Genomic DNA, 26,417 nt, shown 5'->3' with positions numbered 1-26,417 from the left:
AGCTACCTGCCCGGTCGCTTATGAAATTTCTTGAGCCATCCTTCTATGCGCTGCGGTTGCTTCTGCATTTCCGTCACCTGCTTCAAATCAGGGGCTCCGAAATCCTTGCCCGAGCTGCGAGACTGAATGAGTGGATCAGGCAGAAAGTCATAAGACCGACTCTAATTAGAGGTTGATTACAGGTACGCCCAAACAATACAGACGACAGGGTTATAAGGTACAGTACAAACACAAGTAATACAGCATACTACAGAGCCATACAGGTTCCTTTCATTGGAAATAGTATTACATGGCTCCTTCTTTACGAGACAGGTCAGCGTGCTTCATGTTTCTCTTAGAGCACATTGTGCAAGCAACTCCCGCTGACGCCGCCGAAAAGTCAGGTGCCAAATGATGGCGTCGACACCTATTCTCAGCCAAATGGGGACTGAGGCATTACGTAACTAGGTTGGCAACTATTATTCGATGTCCCCCCAAGCACCGGCTACAAATATTCTTTCATTCATATAGTTATAGACTGAGGCTACAGCCAGGAGACAGCGCTCGGGCACCTTTAAACGTGTACACTACGGACGTAAAAGTGCCGTCATGCGAGCTTGAATAAGAGCCGGTTTCGCATCAGAACGTGATTGGCTGGTTATTTGATGCTGCGTGGCCGAGCGGCGATCTCTGGCGGGAGAAATGAGGGGGGGGTTTTGGAGAGCTCTGTTTTCATCGGCACAACTGATCACTTCCGGCTTGAGAATGTTGCACCAGAACTTGTGTAGTGCATGGACGTCCATAGTGTACATTCCGGAGCGCTGTCTCTTGGAGGCCATTGATGTCGTCAACAAGCTTTCTTGGCGCTCAAGGTCAGTGCTAGTTATGACAAGCCATTTCCACTTGTGGTAAGGCCTGCTGTGCCCGTAGGCTAGTGTACGCTGCATACCTCGGTACCTAAATACACTCCCGGCTGTTGTGGATCTTCTGAAACACCTCAGGGCGCCAAGTGGAAGCAGTGCTCCTCCCGTCACCCCCGGATTTCTGTCTTCCGTGTCGAGCCGGTGACCCACCTGACCCGCCTGTGGAAAAGCCCCCTATGTACATAACGAGATGGCGGGAGGTCAAGAGCATCATATATGAATCCAGCGGGACGACATGTTTCTCGCTCCTGTACCTACCGGATACGCCTCCTGGTTCTGTGTCTCAAAGAGCTGTTGTTCGCCTCCCCCGTTGCCACATGACAGAATGCCAGGGTTGCAGGTTGAAGCAATCTTAGACGCCATCGGAGCCCGGCTGTCGCCCATCCTGCCGACCCTCGCTGCTCTCGTTGCGGTCGTGCTGCTGCAGCATGTCCTGAGCCGGGGCCCTCTTGCCAACATCCCCCTCGTGGGCCAAGAACTCGGCGGCGATGAGAAGCGGAGGCAGGCATACCTTTCCAAAGCGGGCGACTTGTACCTTGAGGGTTACAGGAAGGTTGGCTCGACCAAACATCGCTCGCCGGTGTTCTCTCAAGAGAGGCTCGGGCTGACGAGTCTGGTAGTTCAGGGACAGAGTCTTCAGGATCGTGACGTCAAACAGTAAGACCCAGAACCCCCGATCGGAAGGCACCGTGTGAAGTGGCTTGTTGGAAGATGACTGCCTGACTCTCGTCAAGAGTTCACCGTCGTTGTCGTGCCACCCAAGTACCTGGGCGAGCTGAGAAAACTCCCGGACGATGTCGTCGACTTTGACCAGGCCATCGCCCAGACGATGCATGCCAAGTACACCAAGATACCCATCGGCCAGCCATTGATCCCTCACACGATAAAGGCGAGCCTCACGCCGGCCCTGGTCCGGATCAACCCGACGATTGCCAGTGAAGTGCAGCTGTCCATCCGGAAAGAGCTCCCCCCTTGTGACGACTGGACCTCCATCAACATCAACCGGAAACTTCTCCGCATCGTCGCCCTCGTCTCCGGCCGGGTCTTCATTGGCGAGGAGCTCAGCCGGTCCCAGGAGTACCTTGACGCCGCCATCAATTACACCGTCGAGCTGATGGACGCCCGCCGCGCCATCGAGAGGCTACGCGCGTGGCAGCGTCCCTTCCTCGCCAACCGGCTACCCGAGGTGAAGAAACTCGACCAGCGGCTCGCCCAGGCGGACCGGTTCCTGCGCCCCATCGTGGCTGCCCGGCGCCAGCTGCAGGACAGCGAGAAGCCCAATGACATGCTGCAGTGGATCATGGACGGCCAAGATAAGTTCCGGCAATACTCGACCGAGGAGCTCGCGAGGCTGCAGTTAGCTCTCTCTTTTGCGGCAATCCACACAACGTCCCTGACGGCAACGAATGTGTACGTGTCCGCCGTCCTTAGTCACCTACTCCGTCTCGTTTAGATGATGGACGGTTGTTTGTTCCACGGCTAAAAAAAAGCCCCTGGCAGGTTTTACAATCTCGCGGCTTATCCGCACTATATCCCGGAACTGCGTGACGAGATCCGCAGCGTCCTGGCCGAGCACGACGGCGTCTTCACGAGCCCGGCATTGCAAGCCATGAAGAAGGTCGACAGCTTCGTCAAGGAGACCATGCGCCTGTACCCGACCGGCTTCGCCGGGTTTCAGCGCAAGGTCACCAAGACCTTTACCCTCTCCAACGGACAGGTCATCCCGGCCGGCGTGGTGATCCAGGTTCCCGCCGATGCCATCGCCCGCGACCCGGAAGTGTTCCCAAATGCCGACCAGTTCGACCCCTGGCGCTTCTCCCGGCTGCGCGAGGAAGCACGCCGCGCTGGGAAGGCTGAGGAGGCCGCTCATCACCAGTTCGTTTCCGTCAGCCCCGAAGTCCTGACGGTGCGTCTACCGAAGATTGCCCTCGTACAAGTTGTTTTTGTACCATCCCAAAGCTGACGGCTCCCGCAGTTTGGCTATGGGCGACACGCGTGCCCGGGCCGCTTCTTTGCCGCCAACGAGATCAAGATGATCATTGCCAACTTTATCCTCGCCTACGACATGAAACTGCCGGACGGGGTGACCGAGAGGTACCCGAACCTAACGTTCGGCTCGACGGTCAGTCTAATAACATCTCACACGGAATTCAGTAAAGCAGTAAGGTAATACTGACATTACCGAATTATTTTCCAGTGCGTTCCCGACCCTCGTAAGGAGTTGCTGTTCAAGAGGCTGGCATAATACGGGACTTAGTTGGCCGGCAACAAAGGCTGGGCCCAGTCGGTGTGAGAGTCATGCCTTCCAGGCCTTGCAACGGATTTCGGAGCCCAAATCGGAATCGCAGCAAGTCAGTCATTCAGTCCGGCTCAATCAAATGCCGGGCACCATGGCTTCAGCCAAGCCAAGCCGTCCTCGTATTATTATTACTCTACCCCTGATTACTCCACCCCTGAGCTCCCCAGTCACTAGCCGGGATTTCGAAGCCTCAACCTCACCGATGGTGACTAAAATTACCTAGTCATGTCACAGCTTCCTCGGACGAGCTCTGAGTAATCATGCCCTCTCATTTAGTGTACACAGATTAATTACAAGTGTTTGACCTCCCCTTCTACGCCTATTCATGTTCAACTTTGCCTGGAGAGGGTTCTTGCCAGCACATGCAGCGTCGTTCACCGTCCCAGCTGATGGGCCAAAAGATCAGGGGCGCTTGTTCTCTGCAGTAATTAATGGTAAAGCAAGAGTACGGAAGAAATAACTATAGAGTATATAAAGGGTGTGGACGGCCACGTTTTCAACGGCAAGCACGGAGTGTGCAAGGTTTCCAGGTCCGATCGTCGCTTGGTTCTCCCCACACGCCAAGACACACTGTAATTATCCCAAAGGGACCGAGATCTCCCAAGCGCGCATCCCTTTCCCCTCCAGCACCCAAGAGTCACCCCAGCGCGGCGACGCCGTCATGTCATACGTGTACTCTCCTCATACAGAGGAGACCCCGACGCACCCGATGCAACGCAAGTTACACTAGACCCGACGGCTTGGGTAAGGGGCACGATCGGGCAAAGGGTCCATACCCGTCTGGGGAAGAGGAGATGACGACCAGGGGTCAGAAGGCGCGACTCTCTCTGACGATCACTAGCTGCGGCTGGCAAATGCGCCGCAGGTCCGGGGACGATTCCGCTGCAAGTGGAAATTAACTACGGTCGATGAGTCGGCGAATGCCTACTGTGTACTGTAATCCGTAGTGAATCCGGCAGCAGCAGAATAAGAAAAACCTCACACAACCCATATATGTCTAGGTGTTTGGGCGTGGATACTGTGGCGTCTTTGTTTTGATCCCTTGATCCCTTGGATCCAGTTCACCAACATTTATCATCTATCACTATGATCATGCCGCTCCGGTAGCGAGAACCCACTCGGACTGGTGATCATAGTCCAGCGCCCCAGACTCGACAACCTGGATGCTATACTCTCCAGGGGGGCCTTGGTGGGTTGATGCCCAGACTCAGAACCATCCGGCACGACAGCACCGACCCCAGCATGCCTAGAGGTTCCGGGACTGACGCCGATGAAAGCGTCGCAAGCGGTTTGATCGCGTACTGCGTCGTCCTCTTGGTCGTCGTCCTCGTTGTGGTCTCGTTGCGCTTCTACATCCGCTTAAGGCTGCTTCGAAAGGCAGGAAACGATGATATCGCCTTGGGAGTGACAGTGGTGCGAGCTCCTTCTGATCTGCCACCGGGGAAGGTGTGGCCGGAAGTTGGCGCATTCTAACCTATAGTTGCCGGCTCTTAGGCTGCGACCATCGCGGACTGCATCGGGGTCACTTACGGTAAGTTGGCGTCTGGGCGGGCTCTTGGTCAGGATATCCCCCATGTTGACCTCTTCCAGCAACGCGCCTCGGCCTCGGCCGGCACATCGACACGCTGTCCCTGGAGGAGCGGTCGCATTTCCTGAAGGTATTCCTGGCTCATCGTCACAAGGGAAACGGAGGCGTGGCCGGGCTAACAACGTTACGCAGCTCCTGTTCCTCTCATCGATAGGCTATCATGTCGTCGTCATACTCGTCAAGACTACCTTCATTCTCCAGTTCCGACGTGTCTTCCCTCTCCCGGCCTTCCAGCGGCTCTGTGATGTCTTCTTGGTCTTCCTCGGCCTGTGGACGGTCGCCGGGATCGTCGGAGGGACTCTCGTCTGCCTGCCCGTCTCCAAAAACTGGGATCTTCGAGAGCCGATCTGGACATGCGATGAGCGGTACTACTTCTGGATGGCGCAGGGTGTAATACACGTCGTCAGCGACGTCGCTATCCTCGTCATGCCACTCCCGCTATTGAAGACGCTGCCGCTGCCGCCACCTCACAAAGTCGTCCTTGTGGGCGTATTCTGCCTCGGCTTCTTGTTTGTACTTCCCGCCCTCCCAAGGACAGCATTTGTGAATTGCTGTATCTGACGCTGGGATATTGCTTTTTTACAGGACATGCGTCATATCGGCCCTTCGGCTGACTACCCTTCACGCGTCTCTTCAAGAGCGGGATGTCACTTGGACATCAGTGAAGACCGTATTCTGGTCAGTCGGCGAGGTGGCATGCTCGATCGTATGCCTCTGTATACCCACTCTCCGTCCGCTCATGGGGAGCTGCTGCTGCTCTCGCCGCCTGGGCGACACAATTGTCGTGGAGCGCGGGACAAGGAGGTTCGGATTCTACGCGGTCAGCTTGCCTGGCTCAGTTGATCCTCCCGCGACTTCCCCACCGCCGCGGACAAAATCCCAGAACCGCATAACTGGAAACAGCAGGGATCCGTGATATAAACCTGGTGGTACATGCAAGGGCGCAGCCTCCCCTCTTGTGGCCTTTGGCACTGCTGAATCCGCCGTGTGGAATCATCGCGACTGCCACCCCATTCTCTGAGCGCTCTCCCGGGAAGGCTTCCGAGAAGCCGTGCCTTCGGTGGCGAAACAGACAGCGCAATCACCACTGCTGGTTCTGGGTCGGGTTCCGGCAACCGCACCAGCCCGCCAAAGCAGCACAAGCTCCAACACAGTATTCCTGCAGCCAGGAGCTCGAAGAAAAAAACACGCGCAACAAAACCCAAACAAATCTTCCACCGGTGGAAGCATCAAAAGCGCCGGGCTCGATACAATGGGGACAGCGATTCTGGTCACGAGGACAGCATCGAAATGACCTGACCATCGCGTTCAACCACAGCCCCCCTGCCAAGAGATTACAACGATGGACTGCTTCGAGTGCTGAACAAATAGCGGCCATGCTTGAAGGGCAGCGTACAGAAACGGACTCGGTGTACGTCATCAAGAAACTGGGAAACTTCTTTTATTAGCGACAACGCGCGTCCGCAGCAAGGATCTCAGCAAGGAACCCACCTGGTCTGTGCGCCGCTACACTTTGGTGGATCCACTTTCCACCACTGAGCAACTACAACTAATGAACCGAGCTTCTGCTGCTGATCACCTCACGGTCCCATCTGCTCAGAGGGACGACGTGTTCTGCTAACACCTACTATCACTTCCAGCATGGCTCCCAACCTTGTGCCTCCAGAACGCGAGATGAGCCGCGGTCTCGGCCACGGGCAACGTCGACACTCCCTACCGACAACGGGTGTGGAATGAGCCCAACAATGGCGTACTCGTTCATCTGCTGGTCAACCACGATGCTTGCGGCGTGCATGTTCGGCAGGCACGCGAACGAACACCCTCGACGGCATCGACCTGCACCCCAACAGCCACTATAATGCGTACGTGATTGTGGGGAAAAGTTTGAGAATCTGTTGCTGGGCTTTTGTCGAGGCCGACGGCATTGGAAGAAACAACGGGGGGCACGCGCGTGTGGTCTTCGTAGAGCGCTGGGGTTCTCCCTCTAGGCCAAGGCCAACCTGGCCGCTGTGTGCATAGGTGAGTTCTGTCCAAAAGGTTGACGCCGGTCTGCCTGCCTCCTTATCCTTCTCTCCATTCCCAGACCGCTGACTGAAACAACCACACGCAGAAAAGGATGAACCCAGATCCCTCGGCGAACCGAAGCCCCCCGTCGGCGGTGTCTTCTCCCCACACTTCCGGATTCGAACGCATCAGCTGGCTGAAAGTTGAACTACACGTCAAGAACCCGGGGCCGGCCGGTCATGCCCCCCGTACGGCGACGTGGCAGAAGATTTGCGCTCGAATGGCGGGCTGGAAGGACGTGCCTGAGAGACGGGTCTCGCTCCAGGTAGCGAATGATTCCATAATATCGTACAGCAATATCGAGTATATCGTCACATCCGCCGCGCGCTACCCACAACATCAATCACTATCTTGGGCACGACGCTCTATGCGCATGTGGCGCAGGACCTGCCTATCCAGACGCCCAGAGATCCTTCAAACACGCCCACGTCCTTCCTGTGGTATGCGAAGAAGTATGGAAAGGCAGGACGGGCCGACACAAACGCCATCCCTTTGGCGCGAGACCACTACGACATCACGTCCTGGAAGTCTGCCCTGCGCCAGACGGCGACCTACACAGGCCGGCATCCGCTTGGCAGGAGGAATTGGAGATTCTCAAAAGCTGAGCATTGCTTATGAAGGTCGAGTAGATGCCCCTTGCTGCCAAGCGATCGTGTCGATCTTTTCTTGTTGTTTTTTTCGCATGCTATTCTTCGGATCCTGCCCCAGGGCGGTCCCTCGAAGCCCAATACACCAAGATCTTCAGTATTGAGCTCATTGTTTCTTTCCGGTATTCGCTTCCTTCGGGGGGCCGTCCGTGTTAAATGATGATGATGTTGTCATGTGCTGTTTTAGTCGTCGAAGTGAGTCTGCACATGGTATGTGAGAGCTGCCGCATCGCCTCTGAAGTCGCCGCATACAGGGCATATCGACTCGTCTTGCCCGGAACGCAAGTGCGCATTAGCAGGTTGCATGGGAGCTTCGAGCGAGCTCTCGTCGTTTGCGTCGTCAATTGTGCTGTTGCCTGCCTTCGACCCCCTGTTGCCGCGTCGTTTGGAAGGCTTGATGTAAGCATCGAGACCGACCGGCTGTGTGGACGGCGGCGGTGGCTCTTGTCTCATATCCGTGTAGTGTCGTCGTCCTCCCCGGCGGCCCTGCGGAAAGCCCGCCGGCGCCGGACCGAAAATCATCTCTGGTTCGCCGCCAAGCTGATCTAGCGGCCCGGCTAACGCGGCGTCCCCCGCCATGCTCTGAACCCGGCCAACCCTGCCATCCGCCAAGCGCACCTTGATGCCTCGCGGATGGTTTCCCCTGGTCAGAAGCTGGGCGACCGCGCCTTGAACTGTGCGACCTGTGCGCTGGTCGGCTTTGAGAACAATGTTCACGAGCGCCCCCGGCACAACCTCTCTGGTCGTGGGGACTGGCATTCTCGTGATTTGTTCCTGGGTGACGGATAGTGGATATTTACCGGAGTACGGAGTAGTCCCGTACTTGCAATGCGCGCGGTTTGGCGTTGAACGGAGTTTCTCTCCGGCACTCTCAATGTCAGGCTAGCGCCTTGGCGAGGCAAGTTTGGGCCCACAGCTCCTCTTCAGGGCGACCATTATCCGCAATGCCCCACTATCACGGTAGTCGCAATCTGTACAATAGAATCTGTTGAGAGTGGATATCAGAAGTGTTGGCGGCAGCCCGAGAAACCAATAATTTATTTGCTGCAAGAGAGGATTGATATGAGCACCGGAGTTGGGATATTCGAGGAGCGCGAGTCGGAATGGAATAATGCGGGTTAGGGTTCAAAGTGCCCTCATACAAAACCGCTGTGATTGGGTGCAAGGGACAGCTAAGTTCAACATCGAGCGCCCCACCTCGGCCTCTAGGGAAAGCCGAGTGTCCCGGTTCAATTCGCGTTTCGTACGAGGAATGGCGACAGATGAAACATCACCCCTTCTGCCAAACGTTGAATCAGAAGAACCCGCGCGCAATCAGAACACGATGAGCGGCACTCTCTTCTGGAGGACGGGCGCTGTGTTTGGCGCCGCGGCCGTTGGGCTCGGCGCGTTCGGCGCCCACGGCCTTAAGAAGCGCATCTCAGATCCGAACAAGCTGGCCAACTGGTCGACCGCGGCACAGTACCAAGTAGGCCCAGACGCTCGCTGCTGAATCGTGTAGCGGAAAAGGCACCACTGACTCGATCATGCAGCTCATCCATTCCGTCGCCCTTCTCGTGGCCAGCAACAACCCCGTCGCCGGCACCCTCTTCACGGCCGGCATGACCATGTTTAGTGGCAGCCTGTATGCTCTAACGCTTGATACCGAGCGCTTCCGCTTCCTGGGTCCCGTCACGCCTCTCGGAGGGCTGTGTCTGATGGCTGGCTGGTTGGCCCTCGCATTTGGGAAGCGGGGTGCGGGCTTGAGGTGGCCACGCACTTAACTGGAGACCACCTTGTGTGTAGGAAGTGTATTTGAGACAAGTTATTTGTAAGATAAATGTGAGGGTACCCATTGGGATGCTGCCGGGGAAGATGTAAGATACTCAAGGATGCAATCTAGAAGCACACACCGCTCCTTTCTCAACCAACACCATATTTTACCGACATAACATTTACCCAGCGCACTGCACTGATTATGTAATTACCAACAGTCGCAATTACCGCGATAGTGCTGCGGTCTTCTCTCTGTGTCTGTCAAGCATCATTGAACCACAGGATCCTCCACATGACATGCCTAGAGCAGCACAGGATAACAGGGATTGCTTCAATATTGTCCGGGAACAAGCAAGTTTATCGGGAAGAATCTTAATATTTTACCTCCTTCCGGTTAAGACCCACCAGATCTACAGTTAGTCTCGCGGACTTCAATCCCTAGTTACTGTGTATTTTCGTATCGTACAAGTGCTCGGACACACGAGAGTTGCACTTGTCAGAAGATTACAATGAATGCGGAGATGGGAGCCGAAGCTGGAAATCCCGGGAACGCCGAAGGACCAATAAATCACAGACATATCAGACATTTGATAAAGAAAATATGTAGTGTAAAACAATAGAGTAACTGAAACGGAGATCATGCGTAGCGAACAGACAAGCTTCAGGTCACAAGTAGACCGGTCAACACTGTTAACAGTTTCTGAACGTGCGCTCTAAGTCTCCCCGTTCACCCCCCCCCTCCTTCCCCCAATCATCAAAACGCGCAGTGTATGTTTAAAGATCACATCGACCAGAACTCCTTTCGCTCTTTGAACTGAATTGAGTATCTTTTTCTTGGATTGGCCTAGCTCCATTTTCGAAGCTGACCTCCTCCCACTTCGCGGGTTCCCGCAAATCACAGAGGCAACTCTGCTAAATGTGCGCTTGTTCGGGTTGCGCAACAGTTCGCGTGAGAACAAAGCGACGAACCCCTGTACACAAAGTGAGTTTGGACATTGCACCAACCCCGTCTTAAATATAATTAGACCGTTGTCACACTGCATCGCAGCTTCCACTCCGTTGGAGCTGTTACTGCTCGCAGGGCAGGCCATTCTGAGTCTCCGGCAGCCGAAAAAGGAGATGTTAGCGAAAGTTGGGCCAGTGTGGCTCATCCAGGATGCAGGGGTCCAAGCACCGGACTCGAGTCCGAGCAAAGCCTGTAATTACTCAACCCTTGCATTTTTGAAAGACTAATTACTATGCATGCGATCCTCGTTGCATCTCCGAAAAGAAAGGGAAAAAAAAGACTTCAAAATATCTCTGAAATATCTCTGTAATCGAAGCATGACCTATGACTTGGCCTTGTTGGACCAAGGAGTGAGGAGAGCATCGCCACAGCTGCTCTGCACCTCTCCGGTAAAAAGAAGGAGGAATGAAAACAAAAAAAAAGGTGGTTATACTCGCTCGAAGCATCTGGCCGTTGTCGCTGCCTGTTGACAGTGGTAGCTGGGCTTAGTCTTCACTAACGGTATGTCTCAGGAGGTTAAAGCCAGCTAGGTGTAGCATAGTTGTTGAGATTATTGAGGGAAGTAACCATCAATTGTCGGTATTAACTCTTCGCAGGCTCATGAGGAGTGGGGAATCGGGCATCCTTATCTGTAATTATTCCCGCCCCTTGAGTTGCTGATCGTCAAGATGGCTATATGACTTCAGCCCCTTCTGGAAGCTGAATCTGTCCCATTAGCCTAGGATTTGAATCTAGCATCGGAGTGCTAACTAAGCGCAGGTTACCTAGGGACACAATCTGGGGCTGAGGGGGCTGTACACATGTATACGAGCGAGCCACGTAACAAGCCGGTGTGAAACTGTGGGGAACGGAGCATGGACAAGTCAATGTCTATGTCGATCAAATGGAGTACTTTCGTCCTACGAGTTCTAACTGTAAATATTGCCATGTGATTGGCAGGGAAACGAAGTACGAAGGATTCAACCTGCTGGAAGGAATGCGCTGAAGTAGGCTGTACCGATCAGAATGGCTGAGATCCCCAATCAATCCAGAGAACCTTGCATTGGAGAGGAGCGCGCCTTCGTATCTTGTTGGCTGCGTACCTAGGTAGATTGTCTATTGACCATAAACGAGGGCTTCAACGTGGCTGTATTCGGTTACGCTGACTGTTCAGTTCTTGATCCCTAGAAAGCAAACAAGGGCTGACCTCAGACTCGATGTCGACAGAAACACGAAGTGACGTCCAATGGTCAAGCCCCGTGCACCACACTGGGCTCATGGCTCATTTGTACGAGGATGTAGGACGTGTCCACGTCCTTCCGAATCCTGCAAACAATGGGAGTAGGGCTGCTTTGCCTCATACTCCGCCTTAACCTAATACGTCTTTCGGCGTCATGATGTTCAACAACGCTAAGTGTCTGAGCATAAATAGGTCTCCTCTCCTCAGCCTAGACTGTGTTTCTTGCACCATCTACACCAAGCTCTCATCAGTCAATCGAACAGACACTCATATCAGTTAAACGACCACCCTAGGACTCTCAAGCCCTTCTTCTACCAAGATGCAGTTCTCAACCAAACTCGTCCTCTTCCTTACCGCTGCTGCCGCTGGCGTCTTTGCGGGCCCGGCCGTTGACCCGGGTGCCGTCACCTCCAGCCAAACTGTCCAGGATGGCGATATCCTCTACGTCGGCCTTGACGAGGTAAGCTCACGCAGCGCAGAACTCCCAGCTACACTTGTCTGCCGCGCTGACACCCCTTTCTTTCTTCATACAGTCTGCCCTCGAGCGCCGTTCCAACGGCGTCGAGAAGCGGTGCACTGGCGCTTATTTGCCCCCCCACGCAGATTGCACCCCGGGCCAGTGCCAGTGCCTTGGCAACAACGGTTGCTGGTCTTGCAACGGTGGCCGCACGCAGTGCCAGCCCGGCCCCGGCTCGGGCGTGTGCTGGACCGAGTGAGGATGGGTGACGGTGGTGGAAAGAAGAAGAACGCTGAGGGGCATCATCATACGTGGCATCTTCTGTTTTGTTGCTAGGGGATGAAGGAGTTGGAACTTTTCTTGTTTTCATTGCTGTGCGCTCATTACATCCGTCATAATAGTCACTCAGGACGCCGAGCTGGTACATGTCATACAACATAAATATAAACATCATTGGGCCCAGTCAGCTGATAACTCAATACTAGAGTAAGGCGTGACCTGGAGGGCTCTCTCTCTCTCTTAGCCTCAACAGGTAGCTCTCGAGGTGCACCTTGGAGACGTAACGATGAGTCTGAGGGTTGATCTGTGTTTCGTAATGGCTATCGACACAAATCATCCTTTGGGATTGATTGCCTGAAGAGTACAATACGGGCTATCGCCTGTAGCACACCTGTGCATTTCTGCGTCAGATTCTTCTCTAGATTACCAAGCAAGTGCAAGAGCAAAAGCTCGCCTTTACTTAGTACCTTTCCTTGACTTCTATTACGCTATATAGTCAGTTTAAGAGCCATCGGCAGGCTCCCAAAGGTACCAAGGCTAGGTAGCATGGCCAATGCTGAAAAGTCCCTCGCCAACCACTAGCCGGTTTGCAAAGGGATGATGTTTCCATAGCTCATTCTTCTCTTTGCAGGTTATGTTGAAGTGATATGGGCCCTGGAGGGTAGCTGGTGTTATTAATGGTGCAAGAAGAAGACATCTCTCAGAGACAAAAAGGAGGAAGTTGGGGGAGGGGGTGGTGGGACTGGGCAATAAACAGTTAAGGCACCTTACGTACCTGCTTATCCACTGGACTTATCTATCAGGCAAAGAGGCTGTTGATGGATGGTCAACTTGGCGTGATTCCGACACGGTGAAGGATGTGCACCTTTTCAGCTACCAAAGGTGATTTAGTATTCAGGATGGCATCTTGACCACTTGGGTAGATATTAGGCCTGACTTGGTAGGTACCTAGATGCAGGGCGAGCTACCCACGTTGGACTTCCCGCCATCTGGCTTACCTCTGTGTGGGATGCGGAAAGCGAACTATCTTCGTATATCTGCTACGGTGGTGGTGCAAGGAAGCGAAGGCTGATCGAGGCCACCCTGCAGGAAGATGTGGGTGGCTGCAACCTTGAAGACAATAGTAGACTCCACAACAGATGGTGGCAACCTTGCTCTGCCACTTTGACCCCAACTCATCATTTTCCGTCCAAGGACCCCATATTCCTCTTAACATTATATACCCGTGTTCAAGGCCCATCCAGCAATCCATCGTTTTGTGACTCGAACAGGACGACGGCTCAGATTCATCTTCCAAAAGCCCTCGCAAACGCGACGTGTAATTAGGCCATTATGACCAGCTTGCAGTGGTTTCTGCATCATGAGCACATATTACGGCTCAAAGCTTGTGGCCCAAAAGAAAGGCGATTGGGCTTGAAACTTAAGGGCGTCCGTAGTAGTCAGAGTACCTGTCTCTACCTACCTTGAGTACCTTCCTATTTCACTGTGGGACAGTGAGTTCCAAATAGCCTGTTGATCGCTGGTCTCGGATTTTCCGGACCGTCCGCGTCATCGGCTTGTTTCCCCAGGGCAACTTTGTTGAGACGCGGATCCCGCGGGAAAAGCCTGGCTTTTTGTTTATTGATCGAATTTTCGACGACTTTCAGGGGTCGTGTTTCGAAAGTTCCACTTCACCACCAAGAACACGACAGCGCACTGAGCCCAACGCACGGTAGGAATTGTGGTCAGAAAGCCGAATTCCGAAGAGAGGTGGCTCAAACGAGTCACGATCGAACATGTAGCCCAACTACGGCCGTTCCAAACCCTGGCTGCGGGGTCACACGTCTTCCGGAGTCAGCTCGGAAATGGCACGGGTATGGGTCCCGTTCTTTTAGCCCCAGATATAACAAACAAGCTCGACCCCCCCCAAAAACGAATGCAACTTCACATGGAGGTCGCCTGCTTGCAGTTCCGTAGCTCCTCTAACACAACATCGACTCTCAAGCAACGCCAAGGAAAGCTCTTGATGTTCGACCCGCTGAGTCGTTGCTTGGCGCATTGCTAAGCTTTCGCTACGCGGAGCGGGCCGCGGAATGTGCCGGTCCGATCGGACCGGACTGGACCGCCGATACAACGAAGTTACCCCACACCGTAAAGAACAAGTTGGGAATCCGAGTGGAGTCCGCGCTCTCCGGAAAAAGCGGCAGTCGGGCATCGCGCGCCTCGTCGAGCGAATGATGCGGGGCTGACGTCGGCAATGGACCCCTTGACTCGTGGCAGCCACGGTCGCCGTCAAGCAACTGCCTCGACGATCCCGTGCGCCGGCCCTAACTCTCGCGACGCGAGGTGCTCGAGGCACACACTAGCGTAAGCTCCGAAACGCCGATGCAATGTAATGACGCATCCAGCTGCTGGAGATCGAGAAAAAAAAAAAAAAAAGGATGGACGGACGAGTAGGAGTGGTCACAAGCATGGAACAAAAGTATGGTGTCCGGTAGTCTGCTGACAACTTACCCCTAAATATGGGCTATAAAATGTAGAAGAACACTCGACTAGGTTGCTGGCAATAGATGGACCGGCCGGAGCTTCCTTCACGTCAACAAATCCCCGTCCCTTTCCGCGGTTTCTCCGATCTCAACATGACAGCAATGAGGCAAAGAACAGACTACGGAAAGAGGCTGCTCGTCAACATCGTCGACGAGCGTGCGGAAACGGAGCCCAATCGAGAGTGGGTGTCCATCCCGACCTCCTCCAACCCCAAAGACGGCTGGAAGAAGATCACGTACCGACAAGCCGCCAATGCCGTCAACCGGGTCGCCCACAAACTGGTGAGCTCAACAGGCCGGCCGAAGGAGGGCGAGTTCCCGACCGTCGCCTACATCGGCCCCAACGATGTGCGATACGTCGTCTTTGCCCTGGGAGCCATCAAGGCGGGGTACCAGGCGCTCTTCATCTCGCCGCGCAACTCGCAGGAGGGCCAGCTCAACCTCTTCGAGCTGACCAACTGCCGCACCATATGGTTTGACGCCATGTACAAGGACGCGGTCCAGTCGTGGGTGCAAGAGCGGGACATGCACGCCATCATGACCTTCCCAGTCGCCGCCTGGTTCCCCGACGAGGACGTCGAGCCGTATCCGTACGACAAGACGTTTGAACAAGCCGAGTGGGACCCGCTCATGGTTCTGCACACGAGCGGCAGCACCGGCTTCCCCAAGCCGGTCGTGGTGAGGCAGGGCATGTTGGCGATCGGGGATGGCTACCACAACCTGGGCGAGTGGAAAGGGAGGAAGATCTGGCTGGACGAGATGTCGCGGCGGTCCAAGAGGATGCTGTGCCCAAGTGAGTACCCGACTAATTATTAGTGTCCCGGTTCGTTCCCGGCGGCGCAGTGGCCCAATCTACAAAGTATTAGGTGCACTGACGGGAATGTCTGCAGTGCCCCTCTTTCACGCGGCCGCCATGTACGTCACTCTCCTCCTAGTTCAGTACTGGGATCTCCCCGTGGCTCTGGGCATCGGCGACCGACCCCTGTCCGCAGATATGGCTCTGGAGTGCTTGAAATATGCGGAAGTGGACTCGGTCATCCTGCCGCCCGCAATCCTGGAGGAACTAGGCCAGACGCAAGAAGCGATCGATGCCCTAAAAGCGCTGTCGTTCGTCGCCTTTGGGGGTGGTAAGGACATGAACCCGGTCCCGTGGCGGATGGCGGACGCATAGAGTTGTTGACGTTCGAATATTAATCAGGGAACTTGTCGGACGAGGCGGGAGACAAGCTCGCCAAGGCCGGTGTTAAGCTCTTCAACGCCATCTCGACAACCGAGTACGTTGCCCACGCACACCCGCTCTCTCTGCAGCTCTAATTAGACTGACCGAGGCAGGTTTGCTCCCTATCCACTCTATTGGCAGACAAATCCGGAGCTCTGGCGATATTTCATCTTCAACTCGGAGCTCTTCGGCTGTGAATGGAGGCCGGCGACGGACGAGAACACGTACGAGCAGGTCATCGTACGAAAGGACAAGCACCCGGGATGTCAAGGGATCTTCTACACCTTCCCCGAGGCCTGGGAATACAGCACCAAGGACTTGTTCAGCCCACACCCAACACTTCCCGATCATTGGAAGTATTGTGGGCGATCGGACAACATCATCGTCTTCTCCAATGGCGAGAAGCTCAACCCAGCATCCATTGAAACGATTCTGATGGGCCATCCTCGGGTCAAGGGGGCACTCGTGGTTGGCAGCAACCGGTTCCAGCCGGCTCTCATCCTCGAGCCCGTGGAGCACCCGCGTACGGAGCAGGGCGTCAGGGAGTTCATCGACAGCGTGTGGCCGACGGTTGTCAAGGCCAACAAAGAGACTGTAGCCCACGGTCAGATCGGGCGGCAGTTCATCGCCATCTCTAATCCCGACAAGCCGTTCCTGCGAGCGGGCAAGGGCACGATCCAGCGGGCAGGTACCATACGCATTTACGAGGACGAGATCGATCAGATATACGAACAAGCCGACGGGGTCGCGTCCTCGGAGGCCCCGGTGCTGAACCTCGAGTCGACCGAGTCGCTAACCCGGTCCATCGAGATCCTCTTCGAGAAGTGGCTGCAGGCGCCGAAGCTCGAGCCGGATACGGACTTCTTCACGGTCGGAATCGACTCGATGCAGGTCATCAATGCTTCACGGCTGCTCAGGGCAGGGTTGGAAGCCGGCGGCGTCCGGGTAGACTCCGCTTCCCTGGCCACGCGCGTCATTTATGGACACCCGACGGCACGACGGCTGGCCGAGTATCTCTTCTCGGTGGTGAACCAAAAGGGCCAGGATGCCACCTCTGGCGAGCCGCAGCACGAAGATCATGCCATGGAGGCCATCCTGGAGAAATACACGCGGGATATGCCCCGAGCCCCGACCGCCGGCAAGCCCGCCCCGGCCGACGAGGGCCAGGTAATTATCATTACGGGAACAACGGGCACGCTCGGGTCGTACACGCTCGACATCGCCTCGCGCTGCCCCCGAGTCAGGAAAGTCATCTGCCTCAACCGGTCGGACGACGCCGAAGCGCGACAGAGGCGGTCGAATGCGGAACGCGGTTTGCACATCGACTTCTCCAAGGCCGAGTTCCTGCGCGCCGACATGTCCAAGCACGACCTTGGGCTCGGGAGGGAGGCGTACGAGAGACTGCTGCACGAAGTCGACCGGGTCATCCACAACCAATGGCCGGTCAACTTCAACATGCCCGTCGAGTCCTTCGAGCCGCACATCCGGGGAGTGCGCAACCTCGTCGACTTCAGTTGCAAAGCGACGAAGCGGGTTCCCATCGTGTTTATCTCGTCTATCGCAACCGTCAACGGGTGGAGGAAGTCAGAGGCCGTGCCGGAACGATCGCTGAAGGAGCCGGAAATCGCCGTCGGCGGGTACGGGCGGTCCAAACTCGTGAGCAGCCTCATCCTGGAGAAGGCAACCGAGGTCTCGGGCGTTCCCACCGAGATCATGCGTATCGGGCAGATTGCCGGCCCGAGCAGCGAGAAGGGCCTCTGGAACCGGCAGGAGTGGCTCCCCAGCATCATCGCCAGCTCTCTGTATCTCGGAGTCCTACCTGACTCCCTCGGACACATGTCCACGATCGACTGGACGCCCATCGAAGGGATCGCAAACCTCGTGCTCGAAGCGTCCGGGGTGACCTCTCAGGTTCCTCTCGAGGACATCAACGGCTACTTCCACGGTGTCAACCCGGTCACGACGCAGTGGAGACCGCTCGCCGAGGCGGTAAAGGAGTTTTACGGCGGGCGCATCCAAAAGCTAGTCCCCCTGGACGAGTGGGTCGAGGCCCTGGAACAGAGCCAGGCCAAGGCCGAAGACATCAGCAAGAACCCCGGCGTCAAGCTGCTGGACACATATAAGGCTTGGGTGGCGGCGGCAAGGGAGGGGCAGAACTACGTCGCCATGGACACGTCGCGGACGACGAGCCGCAGCAGGACAATGCGCGAGATGCGCGCCATCACGCCCGAGCTGATGAAGAACTGGTGCCGCCAGTGGGCGTTTTAAAGCCCAGCTGAAACACATGGAGCCTGATTACCCTCATTATAGTTCATATCTGTTGTCTTGGCCTGAACATAGAACCAACCTATACAATTGTCTGATATTACACTTGAGGAGTAATTAGGATAGGGTACCCGGATCTCATTTGTCCACACACGTGCTTTCACACCTTATTTATGTGCAGTTTCGATGAGCTCGACGGGCTCCGCCAGCTCCTTCGGTTCGGTCGACCCAACTCCCCTGTTACGCACCTCCTTGAGGGCGGCCTCCGAGATGTTAGTTTTGGTCGTCTTGAACTTCCATGCGGGAACCCTTCTCTCAAAGAGCTCGTCAATCTCCTCGAGGGTGCGCCCCTTCAGCTCGGGAAGAAAGAGGAAGAAGAAGATACCGCACGCAAGGTTTGATCCGGCCCAGATGTAACCGTACCGTGCCCCCTATTGCCTTGCTCTCAGTACTCTTCTTTCCAAAGTAACGGGCATACGAACGTCGCAAAGGGAGGAAGAAGAAGGTTGAGCGACCTACCCAGTTCAGATTCTCGGGGTTGATAAAGTAAGGGGAGCAGAACCCAGTCAGCCACGCAAGGAAGTACCCGAGGCTGATGGCAGATCCCACCGTCCAGGTCCTCAGCCTCGTGCTCACCACCTCGGTCGCAACAGGGTAGCTCGCAGCTCCGACGAAAGCGTTGTACGAAAACATGTACAGCGAGGTGAAGGCGATGAGGCAGTTCCGCGCGACGAGGGTGCCCGCCGAGGTTGTAGCCGTGACGGCGACGATCAGCATACACAGACCTTGCGTCAAAGAACCGATCATCATGATGCTCCTCCGTCCAACGACATGCCGCATCAGGTAGATGCCCACGTTCACGCCGATGAAGCCGAGGCAGGTCTGCATGACAGAATACTTGAAGGCCTCGTCAACGCCGAGACCAGCGACGACCAGGAAGTAGGTGGTGTAGCTGATGAGGAACCACGCGCCACTAATTAATTTTTACCCAAGTCAGAAAAGAGTCCGGATCCGAGAGTCTTGCAAGGGGTCACCATTATTCTTACCTTTCAGTTTGAGCTATTAATATCAATAGTCAGCTCATGTCCTGATTACTACCCTATATTAATTAATTAATTAACACCTGCGCAGGGGACTTACTCGCAATGACCCCGAAACATAGCAATGTCCGACGCAAGTTGCTCCCTGGGTTTATTCACATCCGAAATGTCAGCCCGGTGACGGTCAACACACAGAGAGCCCGCCTGGGAACACTGTTATTACCCCTGAACATGTCGAGCGGTCCGACGGAGCTGGCGAGCTTTCTCTCCTCCTCGATCCCCTTCACCATCTCGACCCACTCCAGCTCGAACTGCTCCTCGTCAAGCGAGTCGCTCCGCAGCACCTCCAGCGCCTTCCGCCCCTCGTCCAGCCGCCCCTTGTTCACCAGGTAGCGAGGCGACTCGGGCACGAAGAAGAGCCCGGCGCTCAGCACGGCGGGGACGATGAACTGGATGCCCAGGGGGATCTGGTAGGACGACTTGTCGAGGAACCTGGACGTCGCGTTGGTCACCGCGGCGCCGACGATGCTGCCGATGTTGACCCACTCGGAGAACAGGGCGACCAGGACGGCGCGGAGGTGGGCGGGCGCCGCCTCGGCGCAGTAGATGTTGGAAAAGGTGACGAGAAAGCCGTTTCCGACGCCGAGGACCAGGCGGCCCAGGTAGACGACGCCCCAGCTGGTGGTGCCGATCTGGATGGCGGCCCCCAGGGCGGTCAGGAGGCAGGCGAGCCAGAGGGCGGGCTTGCGGCCGAAGAAGTGGGCGAAGGCGCCGGCGAATATGGACGAGAGGAAGGCGCCGAGGGTGAGGAGCGAGCCGATCAGTTGTTGAAAGGTTCCCTGAGAATGTGAATGGTTTGATTAGCATGGTGGTGCTCGTGTGTATTATTAATTATTATTTGGGGTTGGAGGGTGTGAGCAGCTCGGAGAAATGAGAGAAACGTGTGAAAACCGGCACCCTGAGCAGGTACATACGTCGATCCCGTAACCTCCCGTGAGGTTAGGATTGGGATAGCCAAAGACTCGCAGGAAGCCGGGCATGGCTTGCAGACTGGCGAGGCAGGCAGAGTCGAGGCCATACTGCATGTTGGCCACGGCCACAATGCCGCATATTAGCAGGCATTTTCGGTTCGCCCAAAGGGAGGTCTCCGGGCGGCGCAGTCCTTCTAGCCCGGCAGTCATTGTCCTGCTGTCGGACTCGGTCGAGATCAATCCGGGGGAACAGGCCTTAATTAGTCGGGAATGGGACGTCTGAGCAAGTCTGAAAAAAGCTAATTAATAACACAACTGTAACCCGAGGACGGAGAAAACCCAGGATACAGCAACTAATACTGCAGAACATGCAGTCGATGGGGTCACATCGCAGCTCCCGTTCTGGAGGCGGGATCGACTGCTGTTAATATATTTACCGTTATTTTGGGGATCCTGGAGGCTTGATCATTACATCGACGCTGGTCACCATGAGGGGAAGTCTCCGGGTATGATTCCCCGCAGGATTCCTTTTGGGGTTTATCCTATTCTGTAATTATAATCCATGCCGACTCTGGCATGGATGTCAGTAGGAATTGACTTCAAGCACTTTCCCGCGCTCGGCAGTTGAAATACAACCGAACTTTTGCATACAAAGAACCAGGTCAAAGAGGTGTCAGCTAGTCTAATTATCCTACCAGATCCTACCCCCTCCTTACTAGTACCTATATTTACTAGCTAATTACCTGAATAGATTAACGACTTTCAACTCATCAGTCACTAGGTTAGGTAGGTTTCCGTTGTGTGCCGCATCAGGGCCATCACACAAAATTTTTCTTGATCGATCTTGAGGCTTCCGGCTGGGACTTTTTTTTTTTTTAAAAAAAATCCAGAGTCAACTATTACTCTAAACAGTTGAAGCAACCGTGTTCATCGCTATTTAAAACCCTCCTTTATCGGAACCCCTCTCTCCGTCAACTGTTCCCAAAAGGAATGACCCAAGTCCATCAAGTAGAACACGAATAGAGCAAGACCCTTGCGAAAACATCCAGCTAGACATCCAACCTGTTGTTTCCCTAATCTTTATACCCCTCCCTGACCCTCAAGCGCTGCTGAATGCAAAATTTTGATGGCTCAGGCATTGCCAGCGTCCGCGTTATCAGCGTTAGCCGCGTTTGCTTGATCGGTTTGCTGAGCGGCCGCGTTGTTGGCAGTCCGCTGAAGGCCGATCGAGAGTCCGGAAATGCTGAAGCCGCCATTCTGGCGCTTGTGGTACCTCCTGTTGGCGTTGGCCTGGGCCGTCGAGCTCGCTCCAGCCGTGACGATGGAGACGCCAGACGGGAGGGTGATGCCCGAGGGGAGGGAGACCCCCGATGGCAGGGAGATGGTGACTCCTTGGGCGGCGGCTGTGCCCAAGCAGGCGAGGAGAGTGGCGACAGTCGCGCTCTTCATGGTGGATTGGTTGGTTTCAGATCTTTGTGAGAAGAAGAAGAGAACTCGAGGTATCGATGAGTTCTGGTGATGTGACTTCTCTGTGTTGTAAAAGCGAGCGGATGGTGTAGCGAGCGTGGCAATCTAGTTGTGAGTCTGAAAGGAGGAAAAGGCGGAAGACTGTAATCGTTTGAAGAGCATTCCAGATTTATACACGATAGGGTCAGGGGTAACACTGCAAGCTGAATCTCATCCCCTGTAAACCTGAGATCATCTGCGCATTTGCTCTTTGATCAGCCACCTGCGCCAAGACATGAACGGGGGATAATGAAAAAGTTCTCGGCATCTCGAGCAGTCTGGGTTGGCAGCGGTGCTGGGGCAGTGTAAACGCATGTGATGGACCGGCAAAATCACTGGAAGAGGCTTAGTGAACCCAGTCCTGCTCTGTTCTGGCCTGCGTGACGTCGTGCCATAAGCCTGTGATCCGTGACGGAAGGCCAGGACAAGACTCGTATTCAAGGGAACTCGGGCTTAACTTAACCCCTTTCTACGTTAGATACGAACTGGCCGCCGCAGGATGATCGAGATTCTTTCCAGTCCGTACCAGCCCGTCTCATCTGCGTGCCTATTAATAATTAGCTTGCAGTCAGACCCAGATAGTTCCTTAACAAGCAGGATCGTATTCCGTACAGGTCAAGGATTCATCAGTTTCACCCCGGTGTTCACACAGTTCGACTGCATCTCGAGACCGGGAACGTCCCATTGCGCCCACAGAATATTAAACAAGTACATTAACTATCATCATTGGCACGTAAGCCGCTCATGACCTCCATCATCCCATCAACTTGCATTTGTTGCGGCACGTCAGTTCCGCATTTCTGGCATCGTACATACATACATTACTGCCGGCTCAGCCTCCCTACATACATCCGAGACACAGGAAGGGCTCGAGTCCATGCAGAGTTCGTCACCAGCACCGCCATTACCGGTAGGTACTCCAAACAGCTCCTTTTTTATCTCTTTGATCACTAATGCGCGGCCAGGAGGGCCCTAGCCACACAAAAAAAATTACGCCTCGGCAAGGAGGTCATATGACTCTCGGCTCAGCGAGCCCTCACCGTTGCCTTGACGGAGAAGTCGATAGGGCGGATATTGAACCAGCCGTCCTGCTTCAGCTGGTAGGAGGGGTCCACGGCCTCGAAGTCGACGTCGCGGATCAGCTTGGTCATGGTGATGACGAGGAAGTCCCATGCCCAGTGCTTTCCGATGCACTCGCGCTTGCCGTTGCCGAACCACTTCTTGACGCCGGCGGGGAGGCGCTCGAACGCCTCGCCCATCATGCGCTCCGGCCGGAAGGCGAGCGGGTCGTCGAAGACGGCCGGGTCCCGGTTGACGCCGGCCAGGACGATGATCAGGGCCTGGTTATGGGGCACCTGGTACTTGCCGCCGGCGAGCAACACGGGAGACTTGTCGCCGGGCCTCGGGATCGGCTCGATGTTGAAGCCCGGGGCGGCGCTCGAGAGCCGCAGCGTCTCGCGGACGAGGCCGGCGATGTACTGCAGCTGCGGGACGTGCTCTCGCTTGAACGGCCCGTCGCCAAGCACCCTGTCGATCTCTTCTCGGGCCTTGGCGAGGGCGTCCGGGTTCCGGATGAGGAAGAGAATTCCGGCGGCTATGGCGCACGGGGCGGTGCTGCTGCCGATGGGCATGGTGACGATCTCATCGATGATCTCCGACTCGGTGAAACCTTTGCCCGTCTCTGGGTCCTTGGCGTTCAGCAGGGCCCAGAGGAGATCCCGCCGGTCCGTGGGGTGTTCTTTCCGCTCCTTGACCATGTCGGCAGCAAAGGACCGCAGCGCTCTGGTCGCCCTCTTGAACTTGCCACCGTACACCAACCAGTTAAGGATCTTGGGTCTGTTTGGCCTCTTCATGGCTTCCGACGTCGCGTCCTCCATTGCTTGCAACATCGGGTGCGCGGGGCCCTCGAGACAGTTCAGCTTCTTGCCGTACAAGGTGAGCGCGGTGGCCTCGAGGTTGAGCCGGTTAAGCTCGTCGAGCGGGCGGATCTGGGCTCCGGCGCCGAGGCCTTGCCACTTCGCAATCAGCTCGTCGGCGCATTGAACAAACTCGTCGAAGTGGCCGGCGAGCGCCTCTGGAGCGAGATGGGGAGCTATGATGCGATGAGCGATACCCCAGCTAGGCTCATGGTCGAACGCGGTGAAGAGCGAATCGTGGACGGCGTAGCGGATCTCGACGATCGGGCCGCCGACGTATTTCCGGAACCGCTTCTCGTCGCAAATTTCCTCGGCCAGCGCACCGCTGGCCACGAACACGATACGCTTGCCCAGCACCTTGATCTGGAAAATCTCGCCTGTCGGCACCGCGAGATGGTCAACATATTAATTATCCAATGGCTTGAGCTGGCAGGGGTGGGGGGGTCTGCGCGTGGTGGCTCACTCACCATACTTCTCGGCGAGCGTCTTGAGAGACCACCATGTATTGTTTGGGTCGACATCGAACAGGTTTCCCAGCAAGGGGATGCCAGGCGGTTGGGGAATTGGCGTCGACATGGCGGTGCCTGACAATGATGATTAGGACCGGCTAATGGACTAATTAACTACCGACACTTTACTTCTCCGGACGGAGACAGCAATCGCCTGAATTGCTCCCTCCCACCGGTGTACGGGACCGTCCAACTTAAGACTTGAGAGGTTTTTGATCGGCGAGGGAGATAAAGTAGGCAAACCCAGGGGCTCGTAAAAACGAGTGACGACAGCAATCAGTCGTAGTTTTGAACCGAACGAGAGGGTCCCCGATCAACGCGCCGCCTACCCCAGACCGGCGTGGCTCGGTGGCGGCCAAGTGCTGTGACTACAGGCGCCATGGCCAATGAGCGATGCAGCCTGTGTTGTGAACGATCGCCCTCGACCAGTCACTCTGCCATGTTCAGCTCCCTGCTGTATCCAAAGCTGAGACCCGTACGGAGTAGCACAAAGCTTTGTCAAGCTTTGACGGCCCGATGGACGGGTGATCGACCGGCACTCTCCGATTCTGTGCTAGCGTCGCATCCCGATCCGAGCTGAACACTTGGCAGCGCGGGCAGGGTTCCTCTCCCCAGGTATCCATAGTTCGGTATACAGTAGTTATCGCTTCGCGAAAAGGTAAGCGAGGTAGAGGCCCTTGGGAAGTTTCCCCCCTCCATGTCTCACAGCAGGTCACAATGACAGGCCATGGCTTATCTCGCCCATTGTGGTGGAAGTAAATATCGAGTTTAAACAAACAAGCAGGGATTGGAGTGCGTCGAATCGGTCCTACCTTTTATTAGCACATTTCTGTCTTCCCATGAGGTCATCCATTGCCCTTCGTCGACTCCCGTGCTAAGGTTCTGCAGCGATACCCTTTGGAGGTGCCTTTGCTGCGAAGGATCCCCGAATCAGCGCCTAGTGGTGGCTAGAAGCAATCAACCAAACATTAACCCCGAGATACCATATTAATAATAGGTCCTACAACATGCCAGTCTGAAGTTGTGGCATTAGGAGCCTCGGCGAAGTCAAAGGAACTGGAGTTTCCCAGGACCTGTATGACAAGGTACGGAAGTAATTCAGGGCCATGGAGAAATAATGAGTAACTGCTCCCCCAATTCATTGCCAACATATACACTTTCGTTGGTGATCTATCGCTGCCGTATAATCTTGCGAGGAACATGGATGATAAGTGACACATGTGTGTTTGCTTCTTAGTTGGGAGGACAACTAAGTCGACGCCTGCCACTCTGGATGTGGGTTTCGCAAGCATTACACATACAGTGTAATTAGCGTTGGCCGTGCACTAATACCATTTGTTGGACTGATTCTGCAGCGTCCCTCGCTACTTTCTCCTGTCCTTCAAGGTAGTCACACAACACGGGTTCAGAAGTGTGAGTCCAGGCGGGTAGGATGGGAATGTCTCACATACGTGGCATGTGTATGCCGGTTTAGGGGAAGGAATACGGCCAATCAGCCATCGCTATCCTAGCTAAGGGTGTCATATCCTGCAACTCTGGGTCGAGAGTTGGCCTTCTACTCTGTGTTGTCAGCGATACATCAAGCGCTTCTAAGGGAGTGATACAGACTCCTCTTCGGCCTCGAATTCTCCAAATCACCAATGACATCGTCTAAACTTTATCGAGCCCCCGTATAAAAGAATCCACACACACACACAGAGAGAGAGAGAGAGGGAGGGAGAGAAGAAGAAGCATAACAAGCTATGATACGACATTATATGCCCTATGTTTTCCTGCCAAGGGACACTTGCGAGCCTTGTTATGCAAGTTGGCCCCGTGTTGTAGGAGCAAGAATATCCCCGGCCCGAACTCGCGCCCGACCGCCATATGCAACGGCGTCCACCCGGAAACATCATACCCATCAATACTCGAGCCTAGGTCCGGTTGGGCACGCTAACAGGAGTCAATGTAGCGCCTCCAGTTCCGTTTTGAGAAACATCTAGATGCCTCATGACACTAGGACTGAGAGGAGATATCCCAAAGTAGCTTGACCACGCCTCGTGATCGACCATTTGCTGGGAGACATGGTCCATCTCAAGCGGCAAAATGTTGAATGGCGGGGCTGGGCCACCGTTCGAAATATTACCCACTAATAAGTCAGGTGCATTGACGGTTTCATATCCGACATCCGGGCCCATCTTGTCGGCAGTCTCTTGCAGTTCTGGCCACGGATTGGAATTGTGCAGCTGGGGTTCTCACTCCCCTTCCTGG

The 26,417-nt window shown here is 55.2% G+C and overlaps 9 protein-coding genes across 9 annotated transcripts; 5 read left to right on the top strand and 4 right to left on the bottom strand.

Annotated features, from left to right (window-relative positions):
* Positions 1 to 1,227: 1,227 nt before the first annotated feature.
* On the top strand, positions 1,228 to 3,147 carry MYCTH_95473 (uncharacterized protein; the record flags this gene model as incomplete). The annotated part of the gene is made up of 5 exons (XM_003665652.1): positions 1,228 to 1,455; positions 1,639 to 2,312; positions 2,403 to 2,808; positions 2,878 to 3,024; positions 3,100 to 3,147. 5 exons carry the CDS (start codon positions 1,228 to 1,230, stop codon positions 3,145 to 3,147), a joined length of 1,503 nt encoding a protein of 500 aa, XP_003665700.1.
* A 1,296-nt stretch (positions 3,148 to 4,443) lies between these two features.
* On the top strand, positions 4,444 to 5,705 carry MYCTH_2129554 (uncharacterized protein; the record flags this gene model as incomplete). The annotated part of the gene is made up of 5 exons (XM_003665651.1): positions 4,444 to 4,614; positions 4,696 to 4,732; positions 4,792 to 4,859; positions 4,922 to 5,298; positions 5,375 to 5,705. 5 exons carry the CDS (start codon positions 4,444 to 4,446, stop codon positions 5,703 to 5,705), a joined length of 984 nt encoding a protein of 327 aa, XP_003665699.1.
* A 1,939-nt stretch (positions 5,706 to 7,644) lies between these two features.
* On the bottom strand, positions 7,645 to 8,435 carry MYCTH_2309663 (uncharacterized protein). Its single transcript, XM_003665650.1, has one exon. The coding sequence runs from the start codon at positions 8,257 to 8,259 to the stop codon at positions 7,684 to 7,686; it is 576 nt and encodes a 191-aa protein (XP_003665698.1). The 5' UTR covers positions 8,260 to 8,435; the 3' UTR covers positions 7,645 to 7,683.
* A 317-nt stretch (positions 8,436 to 8,752) lies between these two features.
* On the top strand, positions 8,753 to 9,408 carry MYCTH_83083 (uncharacterized protein; the record flags this gene model as incomplete). Its single annotated transcript, XM_003665649.1, has 2 exons — positions 8,753 to 8,968; positions 9,033 to 9,408. 2 exons carry the CDS (start codon positions 8,753 to 8,755, stop codon positions 9,261 to 9,263), a joined length of 447 nt encoding a protein of 148 aa, XP_003665697.1. The 3' UTR covers positions 9,264 to 9,408.
* A 2,054-nt stretch (positions 9,409 to 11,462) lies between these two features.
* MYCTH_2309660 (uncharacterized protein) lies at positions 11,463 to 12,405 on the top strand. Its single transcript, XM_003665648.1, has one exon. It carries the CDS (start codon positions 11,800 to 11,802, stop codon positions 12,271 to 12,273), a length of 474 nt encoding a protein of 157 aa, XP_003665696.1. The 5' UTR covers positions 11,463 to 11,799; the 3' UTR covers positions 12,274 to 12,405.
* A 2,086-nt stretch (positions 12,406 to 14,491) lies between these two features.
* MYCTH_2309658 (uncharacterized protein) lies at positions 14,492 to 18,320 on the top strand. The gene is made up of 4 exons (XM_003665647.1): positions 14,492 to 15,534; positions 15,632 to 15,868; positions 15,940 to 16,015; positions 16,074 to 18,320. The coding sequence occupies exons 1-4, from the start codon at positions 14,835 to 14,837 to the stop codon at positions 18,226 to 18,228; spliced, it is 3,168 nt and encodes a 1,055-aa protein (XP_003665695.1). The 5' UTR covers positions 14,492 to 14,834; the 3' UTR covers positions 18,229 to 18,320.
* Positions 18,321 to 18,392: 72 nt separating this feature from the next.
* MYCTH_2129548 (uncharacterized protein) lies at positions 18,393 to 20,350 on the bottom strand (the record flags this gene model as incomplete). Its single annotated transcript, XM_003665646.1, has 6 exons — positions 18,393 to 18,656; positions 18,745 to 19,198; positions 19,272 to 19,284; positions 19,366 to 19,410; positions 19,480 to 20,104; positions 20,240 to 20,350. 6 exons carry the CDS (start codon positions 20,348 to 20,350, stop codon positions 18,393 to 18,395), a joined length of 1,512 nt encoding a protein of 503 aa, XP_003665694.1.
* A 709-nt stretch (positions 20,351 to 21,059) lies between these two features.
* Positions 21,060 to 21,966, bottom strand: MYCTH_2309656 (uncharacterized protein). The gene has a single exon (XM_003665645.1). It carries the CDS (start codon positions 21,683 to 21,685, stop codon positions 21,368 to 21,370), a length of 318 nt encoding a protein of 105 aa, XP_003665693.1. The 5' UTR covers positions 21,686 to 21,966; the 3' UTR covers positions 21,060 to 21,367.
* A 462-nt stretch (positions 21,967 to 22,428) lies between these two features.
* MYCTH_112051 (cytochrome P450-like protein) lies at positions 22,429 to 24,373 on the bottom strand. Its single transcript, XM_003665644.1, has 2 exons — positions 24,126 to 24,373; positions 22,429 to 24,035 (listed from the first exon to the last, which is right to left on the bottom strand). Exons 1-2 carry the CDS (start codon positions 24,232 to 24,234, stop codon positions 22,768 to 22,770), a joined length of 1,377 nt encoding a protein of 458 aa, XP_003665692.1. The 5' UTR covers positions 24,235 to 24,373; the 3' UTR covers positions 22,429 to 22,767.
* Positions 24,374 to 26,417: the final 2,044 nt, after the last annotated feature.

Source organism: Thermothelomyces thermophilus, chromosome 5 (genome assembly GCF_000226095.1).
Source record: "Thermothelomyces thermophilus ATCC 42464 chromosome 5, complete sequence".
Lineage (NCBI taxonomy): Eukaryota > Fungi > Ascomycota > Sordariomycetes > Sordariales > Chaetomiaceae > Thermothelomyces > Thermothelomyces thermophilus.
Note: the sequence above shows the minus strand (reverse complement) of the source record. Positions and strands in the feature narration are given on the sequence as shown.